General features: G+C 42.0%; 1 protein-coding gene across 2 annotated transcripts in view; it reads right to left on the reverse strand.

The window, feature by feature from the left end:
* The window catches only part of LOC103048366 (fatty acyl-CoA reductase 1-like), a 58306-nt gene that overhangs the window by 5083 nt on the left and 31597 nt on the right, over positions 1-21626 (reverse strand). For both annotated transcript variants that reach the window (XM_088145612.1, XM_088145561.1), the window contains exons 3-10: positions 17534-17709; positions 16575-16754; positions 13972-14149; positions 11997-12041; positions 11212-11330; positions 10452-10519; positions 9364-9535; positions 8684-8813 (exon numbers count right to left, since the gene is read on the reverse strand). In XM_088145612.1, coding sequence (XP_088001738.1) covers positions 8684-8813; positions 9364-9535; positions 10452-10519; positions 11212-11330; positions 11997-12041; positions 13972-14149; positions 16575-16754; positions 17534-17709 — 1068 coding nt within the window. The remainder of the gene's footprint in view (positions 1-8683; positions 8814-9363; positions 9536-10451; positions 10520-11211; positions 11331-11996; positions 12042-13971; positions 14150-16574; positions 16755-17533; positions 17710-21626) is intronic.

The raw sequence follows: 21626 nt of genomic DNA on the forward strand, positions 1-21626 counted from the left end.
TCCTGGGGAGCCCACAAAGTGTCGTGCTCTTCAGAGAAGAAACAGTTGTGTTTTCATTTTGGAAGAAAATTCAGGTCACCTTCAAATCAAATCTTCATTATGGTCAAAGACCAACATAAGGAGAGTGGAGTACAGTCAATTAAAAAGCATAGAAAATATGTTAAAATCTAAATAATAATGATGAAAATATTTATAATAGGAATAATAATTATTTCTTTATTTTCAGTCTTTGTATATTTGGGATGGATAAACAACTTTTCTTCTAGTAGTTCTGCAGCTGCTGGCCCTGGTTGCTCAGCCAACAGTCCTAAATCCTGTAGCTCACTTGTCACCAGATGTCCAGGAATTAGAACACCTAGTGCAGTCCTTGTTGACCCAGGTGATGACTGATCCAGTATGGGCTTTTATAAATTATGTCTCACCGTATTGTTTATGGGAGAGACAATCTTCATCTGGTTCCTCTGATGAGACCTGTCTAGTATGGTTGAATCTCTGGCATAGCTCTCATTCTCCTCAGAGTGTGCAAGCCCCACAACCACGTCAACGTAGTGCCTCACTGGGGGTCAAGGTAGTGCCTTACTGGGCATTATCATTGGGGACCACAAAACAGACAAATTGATAGAAAATGAAGAAGGTCAAGTGCTCTGGGACTTTAGAACTCAAACAGACAAGCACCTGCAACACAACACCCAAGACTTAACCATTGTTGATAAGAAAAACAAAAAAGTCTGGATAGTGGACACTGCGATACCTGGAGGCATCAGAATAGAAGAGAAAGAACTGGAGAAAATCACAAAATATAAAGACCTCCAAATAGAAGTAGAACAACTATGGCAAAAGAAAGCAAAGATAGTACCAGTAGTAACAGGCGCCTTGGGTGCAATCCCAAAACATCTGGAGCACCACTTGAAGACCATCGGCATCGACAAGATCACCATCAGTCCATTGCAAAAGGCAGCTTTACTTGGAACTGCTTATATCCTGCACCGATACCTTTAACTCCATCAAACAGCATCTGCCTATCCCAGGTCCTTGGGAGAGACTCGACAGGTGGATAAAAATGCCACATCTAGTCTAAACATCTGGCTGACTGTGCAACCAACCATTATAGTAATTATAAAAAGCGAAAAGATATAAAACAGAAAGTACAGTATCTATCTAAAAGGAATCTAAAAGGAGGGCTGGGAGCATTCGATGGATGTAAGGGAGCATAAAGGTTAGCCTGTGGCAGACTGTATCTATCACATTACAGAGCACCCTAGTAAGACAAACTAGACGCTCATTAAGGCTGGTTTATGGCACAGGTCATCCTCTGACGAATTTTAATCGCTGCTGCACAGAACCTGGCAACCTTATAAGTTGTAGCAGGGTTGGTATCTAAAAGCAGCAGGGAGGTGTAGAATTGTCCTGTGCATCCTGGGTATTTATACAGTATTGGTGAGATGAGGCTAGTACAAATGTCCCTGTAACACAGGCATTTAGGCAGTTTGAGTTTAGTTAAGTATGCCATAGAGGAGGCAAGTACCTGTTGGATTCACTGGCAATAAAGGTTGGGGACCTGGCTAGATCCAGTTGGCGCTCTGTGTCTGCTACAAGTTGTTTAATGAGTGCTTTGGCCTGATCATATCCCATGCTGAGTAGAAGATCTGGAGAGAAGCCCAAGGATGAGATTTTAGTTGCTACTGCCTGTTTCCATGTGGACTGAAAATCATCCCTCATAGTTAATGGGGCAAGACCAAGGGGGAAAAAGGAGAGTCTGAGCCAACAGTTGAATATGGTCACCCACACTCTAGCCTCCACTTTCATGAGGCCTGCCTCTAGTCTCAGGGTGGCATTAGAGACACTTTTTGGGACTTGAAGGACCAGTCTTAGAGAATTGGATTGTACAAGTGCAAAATTGGAGAAGGGTCCAGCTGGGCACCATAAAGGAGTTGTGCTATTGGCTTGGCTTCAAATAATTTGAGTGTTGCAGGAATATAGTGGCCACCTCTTGTTTTGAGGAATTTAAGGATGGCAGATGAGCTCCTCTGTGCATTTTCAGCAATGTAGTCCCCATGGGCTTTCCTACTGTTGGCAGAATGAAGACTACTCCCAGGTATTCGAAGGAGGATACCTGATCAATCTTGTGGCCATCTATGCTCCAGGAGTAGCTCTTGGGCCTTTGGCAAAGGCCATGATTTTAGTTTTCTGATAATTGGGTTCTAGCTGGTCTTCCTTGCAGTACTGTGTTAGTGCTCTCAGTGCTCTTTTAAGGCCAATAGGTGCTCTTGAAAGTATTGCTACATCATCTGCATAAAGTAGAATAGAGATGTGTCTTCCAGCAAGTTTTGGGGAGTGAAAGTTGTAATTTGACACCTACTCACCTATCCACTTCTTTATTTCTTTATCAAAGGACCTTTCTATGTTGCCTATTCTCAGGATTCTGGACAACTTATGATAAGACAATGAAACAATTATATTCATAAAGCCAAACTACTGAAACCAGTAAGTACAATTAATAAATAAGAATCAGTGTTGCTAACATCACCTGGATCCAAACACCTTTCTGGAGAAGACTGTCTCCCAAACTAGGTCATAGTTATGACTGAGATGGTGATTTCTGGATTCCCCCAGGCTGGGGCTCCAGAAGCTACCAACAGCTTTGGGAAGAGCACTCCCAGGGAGCCTTAAGAGGAAGGTTCTAGAAGGGACTAGAAAAGGATATGAGAGAGAGAAGCAGCTTCCCCTGGCCTTCCCATCCCACGTGAGGAGGTTTGTGGGGTGGGGGGAAGGCTAGACCATCCATGTGAAGCCCTCTTCTAGTCCTAAAATTCCGTTATGGCATTGGTCCTGGTATCTGCCAAAGGTGGGAGTGGATCTGGGTGTGGGCTTGGAGCTGTGACATTGGCCTTCTAGCTTGGTAAGACCTTGATCCTGAGATCTGAAACCAAAATGCTGCACTGGATTTTCTTCGAGGGTCTGCCAGAGAGGAAACATGCTGTAGAGGAAGGAGGGAATCTTCTCCCCGGGGACCAATTTGCTCCTAGTCTGGCGGACCTCTGGTTTCAGCCACTGGTTTTACACCCTGGGAGAGATTTGCTTCTATGAAACCTAGGCCCTTGGATCTGACTGTCCTGTTTCAGTTTCAGTAATATCGGCCTTGAAAGAGTAAGAGGTTCTGGTCCAATGCCCAATGTTATTGGGGGTTGCCAGGTGTGGCCTCAGTTTCCTTCTGACAGGTCTGAGCATAGCAGTCTAGGCGTTGCTGTTCTTGTAGTTCCTGAAGTAGGTCTACTGGAACATTGATAGCAGCAGATTTTTCAGGAGGTATGACAGCAGCAGGCAGAGAGTTAGTGTCTGAGTGACTTCTGGGGAAGCAATGGTGGACTGAAGACAGCTCTGCAAGAGTGGAGCCAACGGCTACGGTGGAAAGAGGAGCCAGTGAATGGATCGGCTCCTTGGAATCCCTCTTTGGTTTAAGGAGAGGACTAGGATCACCCATAATTTTGCTTCATACAGAGGCTCCCCATGAAGAGATTGTAGAATAGCGATCTCTGGTGGTTTAAGAGCTCTGGGAGCTGGGAAAAATCATCTTGCTTAAACTGGCGCCTTCAAAAGGGCACTGGATTTGCTTACGTCCTCTCTTTATTAACTTAAGAAATTGCTTGTTATTGATCTTTTGGAAGTTAAGAACTTTCTGAAGGGCAAGTTTCATTACACTGGGAAAGCTTCCTTGTTTCCTGGATGAAAGAAGTTTCATGTAAGCTTAAGGACTAAAAAGAAAAAAATTAATTTTTGGAAAACAGCAAAAGAGGAACTAGAATGTTGATTTTGGAAAGTTAAGGGGCCAGAGGAACTTGAAAGAATATTTCCTGTGGGTCGTATATAAAAGTATATGTGAAGATTTTGAAATTAACTGTAAGAAATCCTCCCGTGGGAAAGTTTTGCTGACTGGAAAATAAACATATGATAAGAGGGGACTTTGAAGGTTGACTAGAGGGAACCAGAGAGAACTAAGGATTACAGTTAAAGGGGATGAGACCTATTAATACAATGGAGCAATATTATCTGACTACAGAAGAAATTAAGGCTGTCTGAGAACAGTGTACTCAGAAATTGCTTTCAGGTTTGTCTGCCACTATAAAAATGGATCTAACAGAGGCTACAGATGATGAACAGATTTTACTGGACAAAATAGAGACTGAGGCTGACTTGAACGTGGATTTGAAAATGGATTCTAAAAATGCCAGATGAGAAGAGTGATATAAAAAAAGATGATGTGGATTTTGAAAATGGGTTTAAAAATGACAGGCTATAAGAGTGATATGGAAAAATATACCATAGTGGATTTACAAATGAAACTGGCTGATGATTTAATAACTAAAAGGGATATACAAACTTGGATAGCCTTCTTATCTTGGATTTACAAAAGGGGCGTGTTAAACAACTGAAGCTGTTCCTGAGAGGAGACAAAGAGAAAATGATAAGAAATCAATTTCTGCGATATTATTTGAAGGGATTAAAGATCAAGCTTTTTAAAAGTAAATGGAAGTAATACAAAGTCAATTTATTTAACCAGGATTAAAATACAGATGTCGTAGTTTCTGGTAACTATTAATGGAATTTCTTTTTGACCAGGACTGAATGGCCAGGCTTTAAAGATTTGGTTATAAATGGGGAGAGATTTCATTCATTCATTCATTCATTCATTCATTCATTCATTCATATTCATATTCATATTCATATTCATATTCATATTCATATTCATATTCATTCATTCATTCATTCATTCATTCCTCCCTCGCATGTCCCTCAGAGAAAGTGATAAGCTGGAATACAAAATGGATTTATTTAATTAAGCTTAATATATATACATGTTGTTATTTCTGGTAGCTGTTAATGAATTTTTGCTGAATAGGACTGAATGATGAGTTTTTACAATTTATTCATTGATAAGAGATGAGATATGGGAAGAAGAGATTAACTTTAAATTGAAATATTAGAGAAGATGTTAAGTTACTGAAGTTGTTTATACTTGGGGGGGGAATCATTCTTTTATATATCTTTTTCTTATTTTTTTTCCATTTTCCTTTTCTTTTTTTTCTCTCTTTGCACTTTTCTTTCTCTTTTCTTCACATTTTATATTTTTCTTAGTTTGCATTAGTCCTTTATCTTTGTACTTGTAAACTTTAATAAAATTATTACACACAAAAAAAAGAGAGAGTTCGTGTCTGAGCATTCATATTCTGGCTTCCTGGAGAGGGCTTCGGCATGCTTGTTATAGCTGCTGGGAATGTAAGTAATTTTAAAATTAAAGCAGGAAAAAAACCCCAGTGACCACCAGATTTGTCTTTGGTTCAGCTTCCTAGATAAAATAAGGAATAAAAGACAAAAAGTAATTAGCAAATCCCGGCAGGTGTACATCCTTGACTTTAGGTGGAGGTTGGCATGTCAACATAGCATCAACCTTACTAGGATCCATGGAAATGCCTGTGGAAGAAATGCGAAGGCCTAGGAAGTCGATTGTGGTCTTTTCAAATTCCTATTTGGAGAGCTTAGCAAATAAACAATTTTCTCAGAGTCTTTGTAGCATGGTTCGCACATGTTATTTATGTTCTGTGAGGGACGTGGAGAAAATCAGAATATTGTTGAAATAAATAATGATGTAATAGTCCAGGAGATCTCAGAACACATCATTCATGAAATGCTGGAAGATTGCAGAAGTATTAGTAATCCAAAGGGCATGGCCGTGTATTCGAAATGCCCATACTGAGGGTGAAATGCTGCCTTCCATTCATCTCCTTTTCATATGCGTACTAGGTTATATGCTCCTGTTTTCAAATTCTTGTCAATAAAGTCCCCCAGGGCTGCCAGCTCTGGTTCTGACAAAGAGTAAGGATGACCTACTGGGATCTTAGCCCCTGGCACTAGGTCAATGGGGCAGTCAAATAGCTGGTGTGGCGGCAACTGATCTGATTATCTTTCACTGCATACATCTGTGAATCTTTGATATTTAACAGGAAGGCCAAGGAGCGTATCTCCTTCTTGTTCTGCTGCTAGGATTGCAGGAATGGCAGCCATGTGGTAGTTACAGCAGGGAGCAGGGAAACTTATGGTTCCTGTAGACCACACAATTTGTGGATCGTGTGCTTGAAGCCACTCCAAGCCCAGGACAATGGGAAAATGGGATGTTGAAGCAAGGTAGAACTCAACCCTTTCCTGGTGAGTTCCCAGTCGCATGAGCAATAGTGTTGTGCCCCAAACCACTGGGCCTGATGGTAAAGGGTGACTACTTATGGTCTCAACCACTGGGGGGGTGGGGGGCTAAAGGCATGCTTTGGAATGCCATGGTCTGCTGCGAACTGAAGTTGGTTGTAGCTCCAGAATCTGCCATAACCTATGTTAATATGGAACTTTCCCCTGACACTTGAAGTTCCCAGTCATTACTAAGTGGCTGGTGGGTGTTACTCAGGGCTTCTGGGCTGCCTTGCTGGTAACTGGCCTTGGTCTAGTAAGTCCCCTAGGCTGGGCCCTTCCCCTTTTTCCAATAGGGTGGGGTGTGGTGCCTTAATAGGAGATGAGGCAGCCATAAGACCTTGGCCTCCACAATATAAGCACAGCCCCTCTCTGTAACATCAAGTTTTTTCTTCTGGAGTTAACTTTGTCTGGCTCCCACCTACTTACATAAGCTCCTCAGTTGCAGAAGGTGCAGGCAGGTCTGCTCTTTTAGAAGCTTGAACTCTGGCCCTTCATTGCTATAAATGCCCATCTATATGTAGGCAGAGCTGTATCAAGCCTTGAAGGCTTTCTGGATGCTCAGTTCAAGCCAATTCATCAAGGAGTTCATCTGATAGACCTTCCTGAAACTGGTCCAGCAAAGCTGCATCATTCCAGTCCAAGTCTTGGGCAAGTAACCTAAAAGCACTGAGGTACTCAACCACTGGGTCACACTCTTGCTTTGATTCATGAATGTGCTTATTGGCAGTCTGGGCTTTCACAGGATCTGCATACTTCATCTCTAACTGCTGGCTAAACTAATCAAAGTTATCTAGCAGAGGGCTCTGTTGCAGCAAAAAAGATGTAGCCCATTTAGCAGCAGTTTGATAAACAGATTACAAATCTCACATGCTTATATTATTTGGGAACTCATCAGGGTGTAGACTCCTGTAGAAATTGTATTGTGCAAAGAAAGCTGGAAACTGATCAAGACAGTCATCAAATTTCTCTGGGATGGCCACTGGGCACTTCCTGCATAGAGGAGAAGGATATTTGGCTATGTTAACAGCTCATGCAGCCAGGTGGAGAATAGGTCCACATGCTAGTTTGCCAGAGCATTTTCAGCTATAAGCTGCTCCACTGTGATTTTTAAAGCTTTTCTTTCCCTCCTGTGCAGGAAATTGGGGAGGGGGGGCGCGGTTTGGAGACAAACTATCCTGTTTCAGGTTTTAAACTCAGTTGCTAGGTGAAAATAGCAGTGTCCTCAAGGCTGAATAGATAATGGCAGACAACGAATGTAAATCCAAAACAGAGTCTCAGGAAAAGAAAGCTTGCCTGAGTGGTTTCGCTTTCAAGAGGAGTATGCAGAAGAATAGCCAAAATCCAGTCAGAAGTTTAGAGAGCCAAGTGAGGTTTGTCAGCCAGTCCAAGGTCAAAGTTTCACAAGCAAGATTCACAAGAACGACATCCCAGAGCAGGAAATCAGATCGTTGTTTCCAACAAATCTCACAAACCAACCTCACCTCAGTTTTCTTGGATCGCTTTCTTAATAGAAGGTGTGATAGTACAGACCTAAACTGCCTTGATCTGAGCAAAACACCCTGTGATAAGCCGATTAGCAAGCAAGTGTGGGATGGATGGCAGAACAATGAACTGGAACCCCAACTGGGTCAAAATTCATGGAGTCCCCATCCATGGTTCCTTATCAAATTGGGAAAAGGTATCGACTGGAGATCATGAGAATCCATTTTGCATCTGTACAGTTCAACATTTATACTAATGATTTGGAAACACAGGTAGAGAGAATTGAAGTCCTTGGGATTCTCTGAGCTTGGTTATTTTCTGGCAGACATTTCATTACCCAGCTAGGTAACACCTTCAGAGCACAGTTCAACCCTAAACTACATATATTCTCTTCTATTGGTAGAGAGAATGTTTATCAAATTCCTGGTGATATAAAATTGGGTGGGATAATTACTAGAAGACAGAAATATAATTTAAAGTGATCTCATGATGCTGGAGAAATGGGCTGAAAGCAGCAGAATGATAATGACTGCTTTCATTTTCACTCCTAGAATACCCCAGATCACCATGATCTCACCCAAAATAGGATTTGCCCAGACTTGATCTAATGTAGAAAGCCTATATTCTATATCAGTAATGGTAGACAGATGATCAGTAACAGGCTTCAGGCAGTGCACGCTCTTCAGATCCTATTTTATTGAGAAACTTGGAATTCCAGTTTACATTACCTTCCAACTGGGTTTGATTCTTGACTTCTAAACCCTCAGAATGGCATTATACTGAGTGGGAATTGCTCATAATGTGTCCTTGTCCCTGAATTCTGGGACTGACCACTTGCATAAGGCTCTGAGGAAGGAATTTCCCCTTTTGGAAATCCATCTGAATCTAGGCTGAATACACTTTTAATTATTTAATTTTGTTTGATGGGAATTGTGAGGATGTGGTGGTTCAATAAGATGCTTACGTTTTTGTCTTTTGGACTGAGCTCTTTCATTAACATGTTTGTATTGTCGGTGCTCCAGTCCCAGGAACTGCTGGTAAAATATTCAAGAAGACTCATGGTTTTGTCCAAGCGATTGAAAAGCTTCATCATCCTGAAAGAGAGAATAGAAGTGGATAGGATTATACCATCTCTCCTGAAAACAGCTGAGCAAAGGATACTTGACAAAACAAATTGGTGCCATGGTCCTCAAATATCTAAGGCTGCCTATCCTCAAGGAGGTTCAGGACAACCGCTTGGAGACCTTTCCTGGACACATCTACAGACACCTTTCTGATGGGACTGCTGGGGGACCAAGGAAGTCTTCTGTCTTCAGGGCTGCCACCACCACCACCGTCAGCTCCTACACATTAATGTTTTCAATTGCATTTTTATTTACAATCATTTCTGTTGTTCGTAAGCTGTTGGAGGGATTATTATTCTGAGAGATGTAGAGGGGTTTATGCTGTATGTATATACAGCTATGAGCAAAGCTGCAAGTCAATCTTTCTGAGATCCTTTTCCTAACCAATCCCCAATTTGTGAAAAAGGTGGTTCTCCTTGGAAAAAGATCCTCCTTATTCTTAAGGGTGCTATCCTTAAAATTGTCACCTTGACTTTTTTGACATCACCCCTCATGCCCCATAATGTATATCCAGTCTCACCGTGGCTTCTTTCCAGTCAGCCGCAGATACAGGTCACAGAGAAAAGCAGGGGTTGTGTGACAAACAAACGTCCAATACTGATGGGCCAAGTAGCTCGAGGTTAGGGTGGCTTTAGGTAATCTGAAGGGTTTCTCCAATGGATTGTTTTCAAATGCACTTCTCACATGAATTTCTGCACAATGGTGGAAAAGACATACTACTTCCACTGAGGTAATTACATGAAAAAGGGACAATTATCGGAAATGTGAATTTAAGAAGGAAAGGCCATTTGCTCATCAGCAAACCAGGGGTGGTTTCCAGTCACATTTGATTTGGAAAAGATGAAGAAGAGGGACCAGAGGACCTCCCTGTGGGGACAGGAAACAGCTCTTCCTACGGGACTGGTCTTGCTATTTATTATTGGTACTGTGATGTTACAAAGAGTGTTTTGCCCCCCTTATTTTATTTGACAATTAGCAAGGGGGTAGCCTTAGACATTGATGCAGTAAAATAATAAAATAAATGGGTGTTCCACTGTCAGCCTTGCGGGGCATTCCAGATAAGAAGCACACCCAGAAGTGCTAGTTCTAACTTTATTATAAGGTTATGTTAACAGAATCTTGCAAGTTTGAAAGTGCATCCCTCCCCCTCCCCACCCCAACATATTCTACCAAGAAGAACTCCACCTCCCTCTCCCACCGACTGGAGACCCATTTGTCCACCTTCCAGGGAAGCAGAGTTTGGGAGACTAGAGTGGCATCTACATTTCAGACGGAAGACAATGCACAAAGGAAGTTTAGTGAGATGTTACATGGTGAGGAGAAGCCGTGAAGAAGCAGCTTGATGCCTCTTCCGACTCCTGCCCCTTTCAGCCCTTGATGCCCTTGTGAAGGACAACATGGCAGACAACATCTCTGCATTTGCTAGATGAGAGCAGTAGGACATCTTCTCATTCTTGCATGGAGATGAAGTGAGAAGAATCCCATGCTGGGCTCTCTTATCCACAAGTCTTGAAATTTCATTGGACGAAGCAAGCTGGCAAGGATCATTTCCAAAACCCACCCCAAAACTCTGGTGGAATTTTCTGACTGCCTTGCAAGAAAACTCACCCAACTCTCCCCAGCGAAATGGGTTGAGGCCACCTGAGGTACAGTTGTAGATCAGCGGTGATTTGGGTCTGAAAAGAATGGAAATAAAAGACAACTCAGAATTCAGAAAATACACCAAATATATTAGCACTCTATTTGTTATAGGGGTATATAAATGGGAATATAGCAAATCAGAGGTGTTTGTGGAGCAGGTGAAGAAGGACAAGATGATCACTGTTGATTGAAGGCCCACCATATCGTGTATGGGAGCCTCAACACACATACAAAGGGGCAGGTTTTGATCACAGCCACTCTCTTGATTTTTTGACACACACCCCTTCCTAGGCACCCCTGTCTTAAATCTTTTTCTGTCTATTGGTCACCAAGGGAGTGATCAATAGACCACATTCTGACCCCAGATCTTAAGTGGTCCAATCTTCAGGCGATCCAATCTTTGTCCGTGGAAGCTTGCTTGCAGGCTTTGAGATGTAGATTGACCAGAGGAAGGACGAGAAGTACAAAATGGCAACATTTGCCCATCCCCACAAGAGAAACCCCAGGACCAAAGAGTGTGGGTGTCTGGCTTCTCTCACAAGGCCATGGGCAGAAGCCAACATATGGAGCCTGTGAATGCACCACTGCCCGCAGGAGGCAGATGTCACTGTTGGCCTGTTATAAGACTTTAAAGACCTGGATGACGTTGGCAGCTCCTGACAATCTACAATCTTGAAAAATCATTCTAGTTCAACGGTGTACCTCTTGATCAGCAAAGAAGCCCTACCTGTGAACTGCAGTGTACCACCCAGCAGTGATGGTTAAGTTGATAGCAAGGTCTACTGGGATAATATCTGCTACTGCATCTCGGTTGCATTTTATGGTCTGTAAAATCCCCTTTCCAGCCTGGGAAATAGAGAAGAAGCTAATTACCATACATAACTTGACTTCCTTATTCAGCATAGAGTTTGTGTACTCTGAGATTTGAATTCAATAACAGTTGGATGGGATAGATATGTTCTCCGAATTAAACTTGGAAGAAAATTTTAGGGACTTGAGGAACACATCTCAAATGAGAAAACTGACAGCATTATCTGGCTTGGATGAAATTATAAACCAAAAAGAATTTCAGTTGTCCTTCTGCAGAAGCCCCTTCCTCCCAGCCTCGACAGCAGAGCAACACGGCCCTGAGTTGCAAGGTGTACAGTGCAAATCCTAAAATGGTGGCAGTCCCTAGAAGAAGAGGGCTTTAACTGACATGTCCCATGATGTCTTATGGTGCAACATCCTCCACCTCTGCCCTTCCCAGAATCTGGATTTCCACCGCTGTGGTGGATATAATTGTCAGGAAAGACAAAAAGGCAGAGTTCTGAGCTGTTGGACTGGTCCAGGACTCACCAGGCATGGTGAACCTGCTTCTTGACCAGCCTGGGCTATGCTCTGTCAGGATCACTAGACTCTGCCCTGATCCCTTCAGCTGAGCATCGTGCTTTGGTTCTCATGGATTCATTCTGGCCGTTTTGCTGCCCCCAAGATTCAGAAGACCCGAGTACTATTTTCATCTCTACCTACCGCAATAAAGAAGCCACTTGTGCCATTGAAGTTGTCAACCCAACCCTGAAAAATGAAAGATAGAAAAACAATTGTTGTGGAGTCTGCCTTGTGTATATTAAGATTATGCACAGCTCATTTCAGCCGGCTAAGGGGGGACTTTTAGGCAGAATTTTGCTGCTCACAGGATGATTGAGAAAATGTTAAAAGTAAGGTATGGATACTTGCTAAGGTCTAACAAACCAGAAAAACGCAAGATGGTAGTAACATGAATTCTGCCCAAATTTTGGAAACTGATATAGAAGTTACTAGTCTGATGAAGGGACACAAATCTCAGGCTACGCTCTCAGGTGGAACAGAAGAGAAAAACAGACCCTTCGTGGCCAAAGTCTGAAATTCTCAGACAATAGACTACCCATTTTCAGAAGAAAAATTGATAATTCGCTCAAATATTCAGTTGTTAAAAAAGCCTCAGACACTGTCAGCACATACTGTAGTGAGTATTCGCTCTGCAAGAAAGGTATGAATGGGTTTTCTAGTCTTGCATGATCATTCTCTTACTAATGAATTCTCTGTAAACCTTTGTGGATCATAGTCCATTTCAAATTCCTGGAATGCATTCCTCAGAAACCTCTCTCCCCCCACCTCTCTCTCTCTCTCTCTCTCTCACACACACACACACACACACACACACAAACACACACTTGTCACTGAGGAGGGAGAGGGATAAGAAAAGGGAAAGATGAAAGGAGCAGTTTATGACCATTAACAGACCACTAGTTAGATATGATGTACGCATTCATGCGTTGATGAACTTGTTAATAAGGTGCATAGTGCGGTAAGAAATGTGGCTCCTAATGAAGTCAGGGAAAACTGATATTAAATCTTCGAATAAAATCTAGTTCAACAATTTCAGGCTAAACTCGGTGAAGGAAAGTCCTGGAGACCTGAAATATTCCACCGATTTTCATATGTTAACCCTTCTGATGCCACAAATGCGTCTCTTTCTTGCTCTGTGTAGAGACTGGCCAGTGTGTCCAGCGCAGAACGCAGTGGAGGGCTGCTGGTGGTCAGCCTGGAAGATGGGAGAGTTGTCTTCCCCTGCTTCCGTGAATGAGGCTGCCAGGTCTTGCACAGAACACGTGGGGCAGCGTTGCCATCTACATCTACCATGGGATCCAGTTTCCTATACCTGAATCGCTGTGGCCTCCTCTGTTCTTGTTGATTAGTGTGCTACTTGTAATTCATTAGCTCACAGTCTTCTAGGCTGCGAGGCTGGGAGCAGACATTGGTGTTCCACCCAAAGTGCATGGAAGGGAAATGCGACTGGCCAGCAGGGCTGCCGATCTGAGTAGCTTTAGCCATAAACTCTGAGAATAAGTGGTTTTCTCTTACGTTCGCTTCTGAAACTGCTCTGTGGTATTACAGTGTTTATTCTTCTCTTTACAGCCCATTCTTTCTACTTAAGTGAGCCCTCACGGCGCCTAGCCAATCTTGTACATCGTTCTGAGGAATCCGTGTAACCCAGTTGAATGTGGGAACTATAGTCTGAGAAATGCCCTAGATCTGTGTTTCTGCAGAATGAAGTTCTATAGGTGTAATTAATTTGAAGGGCTTGACTCTAAACAAGGGACGTTGTCATGTTTTCTGGATGGAGACTAGAGACATGTCCCTCTGTGTTGTCTGTCTGTCCTTCAGCGATGCGGTTGTGTCATAAAATTAATCTTAGCCTTGAGGGTGAGGTCCATCTTGCTGAAGTTCTTTTGGAATCATGTGACCTCATGGCCTCCTGATAGATGACATGATGCATCCCATCCATGAATCTCAGCTTCACTCTCAGGAGGCAAGCCATAGTTTAGAGATCATTGTTGGTGGCTTCCCCCTCTTCGGCCAAAAGCACGAGAGGGACATTCTTATTTCCAGGGACTGGCTCTAAAGCCACCATTTTGCCAGAAAATGGATGAGAACCAAGCAACCGAACAGCACACATGCTTACCGGGAAGGGCTCCTGCCAACTAGCTCCCACGATGGAGGGTCGGATGATGGCAACATTTAAGTCCCCTTTCTCCTGCTGAATGAGATGCTCGGTCAGAGCTTTGGAGAATGTGTAGGTGTTGGGCCAGTCTCCAATCAATTTGGGGGTGATTGCTTCAACGAGGGACTCATCCATCCACCTAATGGTTTTTTTTAAAAAAAAATAAATAAAATATATCCATGGGGGGAAAAACTTTAACAATTGTCCTTACACATTTTTCTACCTATATCCTTGGAAAAGCTAATTTTCTGTGTGCATGGCAGATCTTCCTATAAGCAACTAAATGGAAGTAAATTTAAAAAGTCAAGAGTGCACAATAAAAGAGTTGTCCCTTTTTTAACAAGCATTGTTTCTGCAATATACACACAAAAGAGGAAGGTCTTTTGATCACACAGTCTACTCACTGGTTCTTTAGTTTTGGCCATGATCGTTGGCTCTCCTTTCGCAGAGATGTCTCCAGTTTGCCATGCTTCACCCAGACGTCGAGGTCCAGAAAGGTTCTTATTAGCAGCTAGTTTATACAACCAAAGTATCACTATATCATTACTTTTATGGATTAAGGAACTGTCATCGTATGTGAAACTGGAAAAATCTGATTATTAAAAATTTCCCCTCTCCATGCACACACACGGACAAACACTTTAAAAGGATGTCACTGGGTGTGATTATGCTTGTTATTATATTTCAGTTCAGCGTATCTCACAGGTTTGTGGGTGGTAAGATACATGGAGCTATTAATGTAGCAGGCAAATTTTGTATTTTCTGTACAAAAAGCATGGGGATTGTTAGTTAGGCTTAGCTTCCATGTCAGTGGGATCATTTGGGATGGATGTCTTTTATTTAAGTTTAAAAGTCTAGTATTGTTTAAATGACTACCATACTTTGAACAATTCTTTGGCAGCAATCGTAGCTCAGCCATTATTGCTGATGCACGCTGGATAATTGAGAAAGCCAAAGAATACCAAAAAGAGGTCAATAGGTGCTTCACTGATGATGTAACAGCCTTTGACTGTGTGGACTATGTCAAGCTGTGGAATGTGCTTAGAGAAACAGGAATTCCAGACTCACTGCCCTCATGAGAAGCTTGACAAAGTCATGTGACAAAGGAGCATGACAAAACAGACTGGTTCCATGTTGACAAAGGAATGACCCAAAACTATATACTCTCCCTGTGTTTATTCAACCTATATGCAGAATACATATCGATAGAAGCTGGAATGGAAGAAGATTTAAAAATGGAAGAAACATCAATAATTTGTGCTATGCTGGTGACACTACTCTGATAGCTAAAAATGCAAATGATCTGCAAACTCTAGAAATGAAAATCAGTGCACAGTGAAAAAATAGGACTAAGATTCAATATAAAGAAGACCAAAGTCATGATATCAGGTATAGCAACCAACTGACAATGAAGATATTGAAGTGGTGGAGAGCTTCTGCCTTTTAGTATCAACCATCAATAATAAAGGAACCAGCTGTCAAGAAATATGTCACAGACCAGCACTTGGTAGAGGAGCCATGAAGGTCTTGGAAAAGACATTCAGATGCTGCGGTGTGTGAATATCTACAAAGATCAGAATAGTGCAGGCAATGGTATTACTCTCGGAAGTGAAAGTTGCCTTTAAAGAAGCAGGATAAGAAAAACATTGATGCTTTTGAACTTAGTGTTGGAGAAGAGTCCTGAGAATATCACGGACAGCCAAGAAAACAAACCAATGAACCATCAAACAAATAAATCTTGAGTTCTCACTTGAGGCACAAGTGACCAAGCTCAAATTATTATATTTTGGATATTTTATGCAAAGATCTGATGGAGTTCTGGAAGACCTAAAAGACCAGGCTATTCTCCCAGGTCTTGGGGTAGGGTGGATGAAACCCCTTGATGGAGGTGTTTGGTTTATGTAGGTATATGTTTTCGTGTTAGATTTTCCATTTTGTTCATTTATTTTATTGTACTTTCTATTTTGTTTTATATTGTCAGCTGTGATTAGGAGTTGGGTGACAATGTAATCCAAATCAATCAATCAATCAATCAATCAATCAACCAGTCTCCCTCAAGAGGTCTACAATGCAGGGAAAAGTGGGAGGAAAGAGAAAAAGGGGATGATCTTTTTTTCAAGATCAATAGAGACAGGGGCAATGAGTGCACCATTGGAAGATCTGAAGGACCAGGTTGGGGACAAAATAGTTCTTCCACTTCAGTATAAAAAGCAGATGTTTCAGAATAACATTTTTCCCCTCTGAAGAATTGTCTCAAATACATCAGATGTGTATATACAACTGCTGGAGTTAATTATTATCCCTCCCTCCCTCCCTCCCTCCCTCTCTTGTGAATCTCCCCCATCTCATTACCATTTACCAGGAGGAAGACTGAGTACTGTGTCAAAAAGGATCACAAAATAGATTCTTCTTATGGGACATCCACACAAACATTGCACACTTGTGGGATTTCACCATCACAAATCAGCTGTCATTTGGAAGAAAGTGCATATGATGAGGCAATAAGTATTCCTTCGAAAATACTCTTGCATCACAAAGGAGGAAGGGTTGCTTTCATTACTTACGTCACCATGTCAAAAAGTTTCTTTGGCTCCACAGGAACAGGATAGAAGGCCTCCTCTATGTGCCTCTGATTACAGTTTGCATAGGCAGTTGAAATGTGGATGAGGGCTTCGAGATTCTTCATCTGGTGGGCCAGCACCAGGAGCTGCTGGGTGCCCATGACATTCAGGAGAAGGGCGTCCCTGCTCAAGAAAGCAGAAAGAGCTAGGATGAGGTCCAGCTGGGGCGAGAGCAGGTCCAAACCGATCTTCTTTGCTCCTCCGAGAGCTGCTTCAGGCGCTGAAGAGGAACACAACACAGGGAAACCTGCACTTCTGGATTTTCTCCAGTGAAAGAACTACGGTGAACAGGCCTCGTGGATGAGATCCTGGAGGGCATTTGGGAATCTCTCCTCACTGCACAGAATTAGTTCAGTAGTATCTCACTTGGTGTGGAGAAGACCACAGGTGCAACTCACACCATCTTATCAGGGGTCTCTGGTAGTAGAATTGGAAAGGACCGTGGCTTGGTTGAATATACAAAAGAGTTGACAAAATGAGACACAACAGTGCCATCAACCTGCCTCAGCCCACAGTGGAGACAAACTCCATCCAAGTCCCGGGACCCTGATTTTCAGGGACGTTTGCCTTTTGGCAGTGGGAGACTCAGAGCTCCCCCCATTGTTCCTAAAAGCCATATCTTCTGTTTCCATTTATTTGGAGGCTGCTGATGAGCAAAACTGGAATTACAGCCCTTGAACCTCCAGGACTGTGTCTATTAGCTCCCCAGGTTTGAAGAACTACACGAATAAAATATCGGCAATGTACTTTAAAAAAAATTCTTCTCTAAAGGTATTGGATAGAAAGAGTTTTCAGATAAAACGTCGCTCTATTTCTTTGCAACTCATTTTTCCCTCTGAGAATGTCTTGAGGACAGGTCTGAGGCCTGCCATAAATCTGAGGAGAAAGCAAGGAGAACATACTTCAGGGGCTCGTCAAATCGAACAGTTGCAGCACAATGGAAGATCACGTTGATCTCAGAGAGCAGCTCCTTGGTGTCTTCGGGAGAGATGGCCAGGTTTGGCTGGGTGAGATCAGCACCCACGGGCTTAATCTTCTCATGGAAGTTGGGCCATTCTTCGCGGACTCTATCAAACAACTAGAGCGCAACAGACAACATTCACTCATCAAAAGAAGGAAAATGCTCAGGTTCCTGATGTTGCAATCCACCAGGAATTAATTCATCTTACAGTTTTAATAGCAACGTCAAGTGCCACCAGTTAGAGCCAAAATGACTGCTGAGCAAACTTTTCAAAGATATGAATCAACTGAAGAATACATGAGCTTTGGGCACCTGTCCCCCAACTTTGATAATTAATACCTAATTATTTGTCTTACTTTCAAAAGACCGTAATTGTATTCTCTCAGAACAATATCAAAACCTGGGGAAAAGTTGAATTCAGAACAACGGAACCAGCAGGACAAGTTACATGGTAATTGATTTCCAGAATGCCTTATTAAAAAACACAGATCAATGGTCTGCCAGGACTCGCGCTTGGCAGGGAGTTGAAGGGGGTTCCTCTCAGTTCCCCCCCTCAGGTAAGCATTGCTACTTGCTGACACAAGTGAGGAAGGAACAAGGAAGGACAGCCCTCCTGCAAAAGGGAAGATGAACAGAGAGGAATTTGGACCTTCAAGGGCAAGGCTTGTGCCGTGTTTGCCTTCCTGCTTTAAAATGCTCTGGAATAGACTTGTAGCAAGTCATAGCAAACTTTGAAGGAAAAGAATATATGGTGACCTTTCTGCTGCAGAGGAAAATATTTCAATTTCTTTCCATTTCTTTTGAGGTCAATGACAGGAATCTCCAAGACTTCTCAAGTTCTCTCAAATTTTTTATTTCCTGCGGGTACACATGGGAGCTGCAATGAAGAGTGACTGCCAAATTTGCATGTCTCATTAGTCCTTTTTATTTTTATTTTATTCTATTTTCCTATTTTCCATGTATTGATAGCTTTATTCACATTAATGGCTGTTACTACTCACTTCACAGCATAATCTCGATTAAATACCTTACATTAACATGGTTTCTATTTGGTTATCTTAGCAAATATTCTACTATTTCCCATGGTGAGAATTGTGATATCATTGTCAAGTTTTAATGTTAGATTTAGTAATATATGTTATTCAAATTGTACCAGATAGCATTTAGATGATATAAGAAAGTTCTTCATATTTGAGATGGGGACCCTGCATGTTGCTCTACCCCTTTCAGTCTGTCTTCCTATGGTTGGCATCAATTAACCTATTCATGCTAATAGTCCACCAACTGCAGAAGGAAGCCCACTAGTCTCCCAGCAGATGACCTTCTGAGGTGGCTCCACTGCCAGCAAGGTGTTAGCCTTGTGAGGTAGTCCAGAGAAGAAGCAACTCAAAAGTACTAGCTCTATCTTTACTGTAAGGTTACCTTAACAGATTCTTGCAAGTCTGAAAGTATATCTGCCTTCCACCTCCCTTGCCTTTACAGTCCAAGAAACTAGAGAGGGTCCTTTCTGAGGTGTTTGCCCAGCCCCCATTCCTTTTGCAGGCTCAACTGCCTCTTGGCTGACTGTTGCCTACTCTGGCTCTTCCTCCTGTCTCCCAAGGTCATTCCCACCTACCATTACACAACGCTACTAGCCATTAATCCCCATGACTTCCATGAATTGGCCCAATCCTTTTTTGAAGCCAGCAAAGCTGGGAGACAGTCCCACACCTCATCGTAGAGAATTTCAAAGTTCACTACTATGACTTTGACTTCCTTTTGTCTTTCCTGATTCTTCCAGGAGTCAATTTCATTGTGTGACCTCTGGTTCCAATATTTTGGGAAGAGGTAAACAGCTTCTCCTTATCCACTTTATTCATGCCATCAGCAACTAATTACAGTAGCTGAAAACCACAGCTCTTTTTATCTTGCCATTCTTTATGTTCCTCACCATCTCATCATCCTCTACAACTCACATCTGTTTTGAGCCAAAAGGATAATTATTTGCATTTCTGCTATGTCTTTAGCTTCTCTGTGCTACAAAACAATAAACTTACTTTGGAGTGTAAGAAAACTGGAATGGTATGAGTTAAGCCCCTGTTGAATGGGATTTAAAGATATGTTTCTCATGATAATAGTTCAAAATTAAAACCTACAGGTGAGCCTATCTTAAAGGCATATGTGGATTCCGATTGGGGTGCTGACATGTATTCAAGAAAACCCACAACAGGGATGGTGATATTGTTAGCAAATATACCAATTGGATGGAAGTCCATTCAGCAAAGTCTAGTGGCTATGTCAAGTGCCGAAGCAGAGTATTGTGCATTGTCAGATTTGTGTACAGAACTCATTTGGTAGAAAAACTACTGAAATATATAGGAATAAGTATACAATATCCTATAAAAGTTTACGAAGATAGCCAAGCATGTATAAAAATGGCTACCTCAGAACGACTGAAGGCTAGAACAAAACATGTAGCAATTCGTTACGAGAACGTAAGAGAGGCTGTTAATAGAGAGTTTATTCAACTCATTTATTGTCCGTCTGAGGATATGTTAGCCGATGGATTCACAAAACCATTAGGTGTTAAGAAACACCAAGACCTCATATCAAGATTACAAATCAAAAGCATTATCTGAATGTATATATGTATATACTAATGTACGTACCTGTAAAATAAAATGTGTGTTTATCTCCATAAAGGAAAGGAGGGGTGTTAAGGTATTCACCATAAGTGTTTCCTTTAAAGAGTGTAGTATCACAGTAAAACACATCTCAGGTGAGAAAAGGTGGAGCTGGCACTCTGTGATTGGATAGCCTACGTATAACAGTAGGCTGTTCCCCAAGCAAAGTGGTTGGGGGATGTTTGGAGAGGAAGTACTGTGGTTGAAGTGCTACATTGGACTGAATTGTAAGTGTATGACCTTGGACTGTTTAATTGACCATTGCCTATTGTATATATCTTTGCTCATTGAAATACAAGTCTATTGGACTACAGCTGTGTTTGACTTATTATTTTACTGCTGTACATATCTACTGGTTTAGTAGATATCATCTCCAAGCCTATCCCCTGATAATTTAAAGATATGTTTCTCATGATAATAGTTTATCAATTAATGCCCCTTCCCCATCTGTTGTTGTCCCCCTAACTGCCATGCAATCTATTTGGAGAATACTAGTTTGGGAAAAGATGATTTAAAACTTTTGTCAGTGTCATATAATCTATGATTACTTGGATTCTAAGCAATTGGTTTACATTTTGAGGAGTGCTAAATCATCCAGCTTTGGAAGGAAAAGGGATTAATATCTGTACCGAAAAAGAATTACCCTTGTTCAAGGAGACACTGAGATGTTATAAAAATTCTGACCCATTTTATCTTGACCTGAAGGACATTTATAGTTGTTTTTACTATTTTCCCTTTGATTTTCATTCCTTAAGCATTTTCTGAAGGAATTATTCTTGTTTCTCACAGCTTTCTGGCTGGGCTCATTAACCTTGCCAGTATCGTAAAGGCATCAACTCTGGGAAATAGGCTCCCCTTTTGTTGCTGTGAGGAAAACAAAACACTCTTTCTGCAATCAAAGAAAAGATGAACAAACCACATATTAATTACTAGATGACAGTTCCTGGACTCTTTCTCCCCATGCCTCAAGAGAGTGTGTAATAATCTTAATGTTTGTACGCTGCCCAGAATCACTTTGTGTGAGATGGGCAGCTATATAAGTGATAGATCGATCGATTGATCGATCGATAGCAGCTTTATTCCTAATCTGGAAGCACTTCTATAATGGAGAAAAAACAATCTGCTGGATCAGACTAGAGGTCGGAGTGAAGACATAAGGCTTCGGATGGCACCTAAGACAAGATGGTAGGTGTCTTGTGAGTTCCAGGGGTGGTGGGCGATACATCCCCAAGAGCAGGGGCTGCCAGGGAGATGGCTGCCTGTGAGTATCTCCAAGGTAGCACTCTTGTCAGGCATGGCATACTCTGAAGGGCTCATCATCCAGGTCTGTAACAGCCAGCGTGATCTGCTAGGCCTCCTGCCAAACCTTCT

The sequence above is a fragment of the Python bivittatus genome, unplaced genomic scaffold (assembly GCF_059951505.1).
Source record: "Python bivittatus isolate LINGU-HERP-01145 unplaced genomic scaffold, Pbiv_v1 ctg000010_np1212, whole genome shotgun sequence".
Classification (NCBI taxonomy): Eukaryota; Metazoa; Chordata; class Lepidosauria; order Squamata; family Pythonidae; genus Python; species Python bivittatus.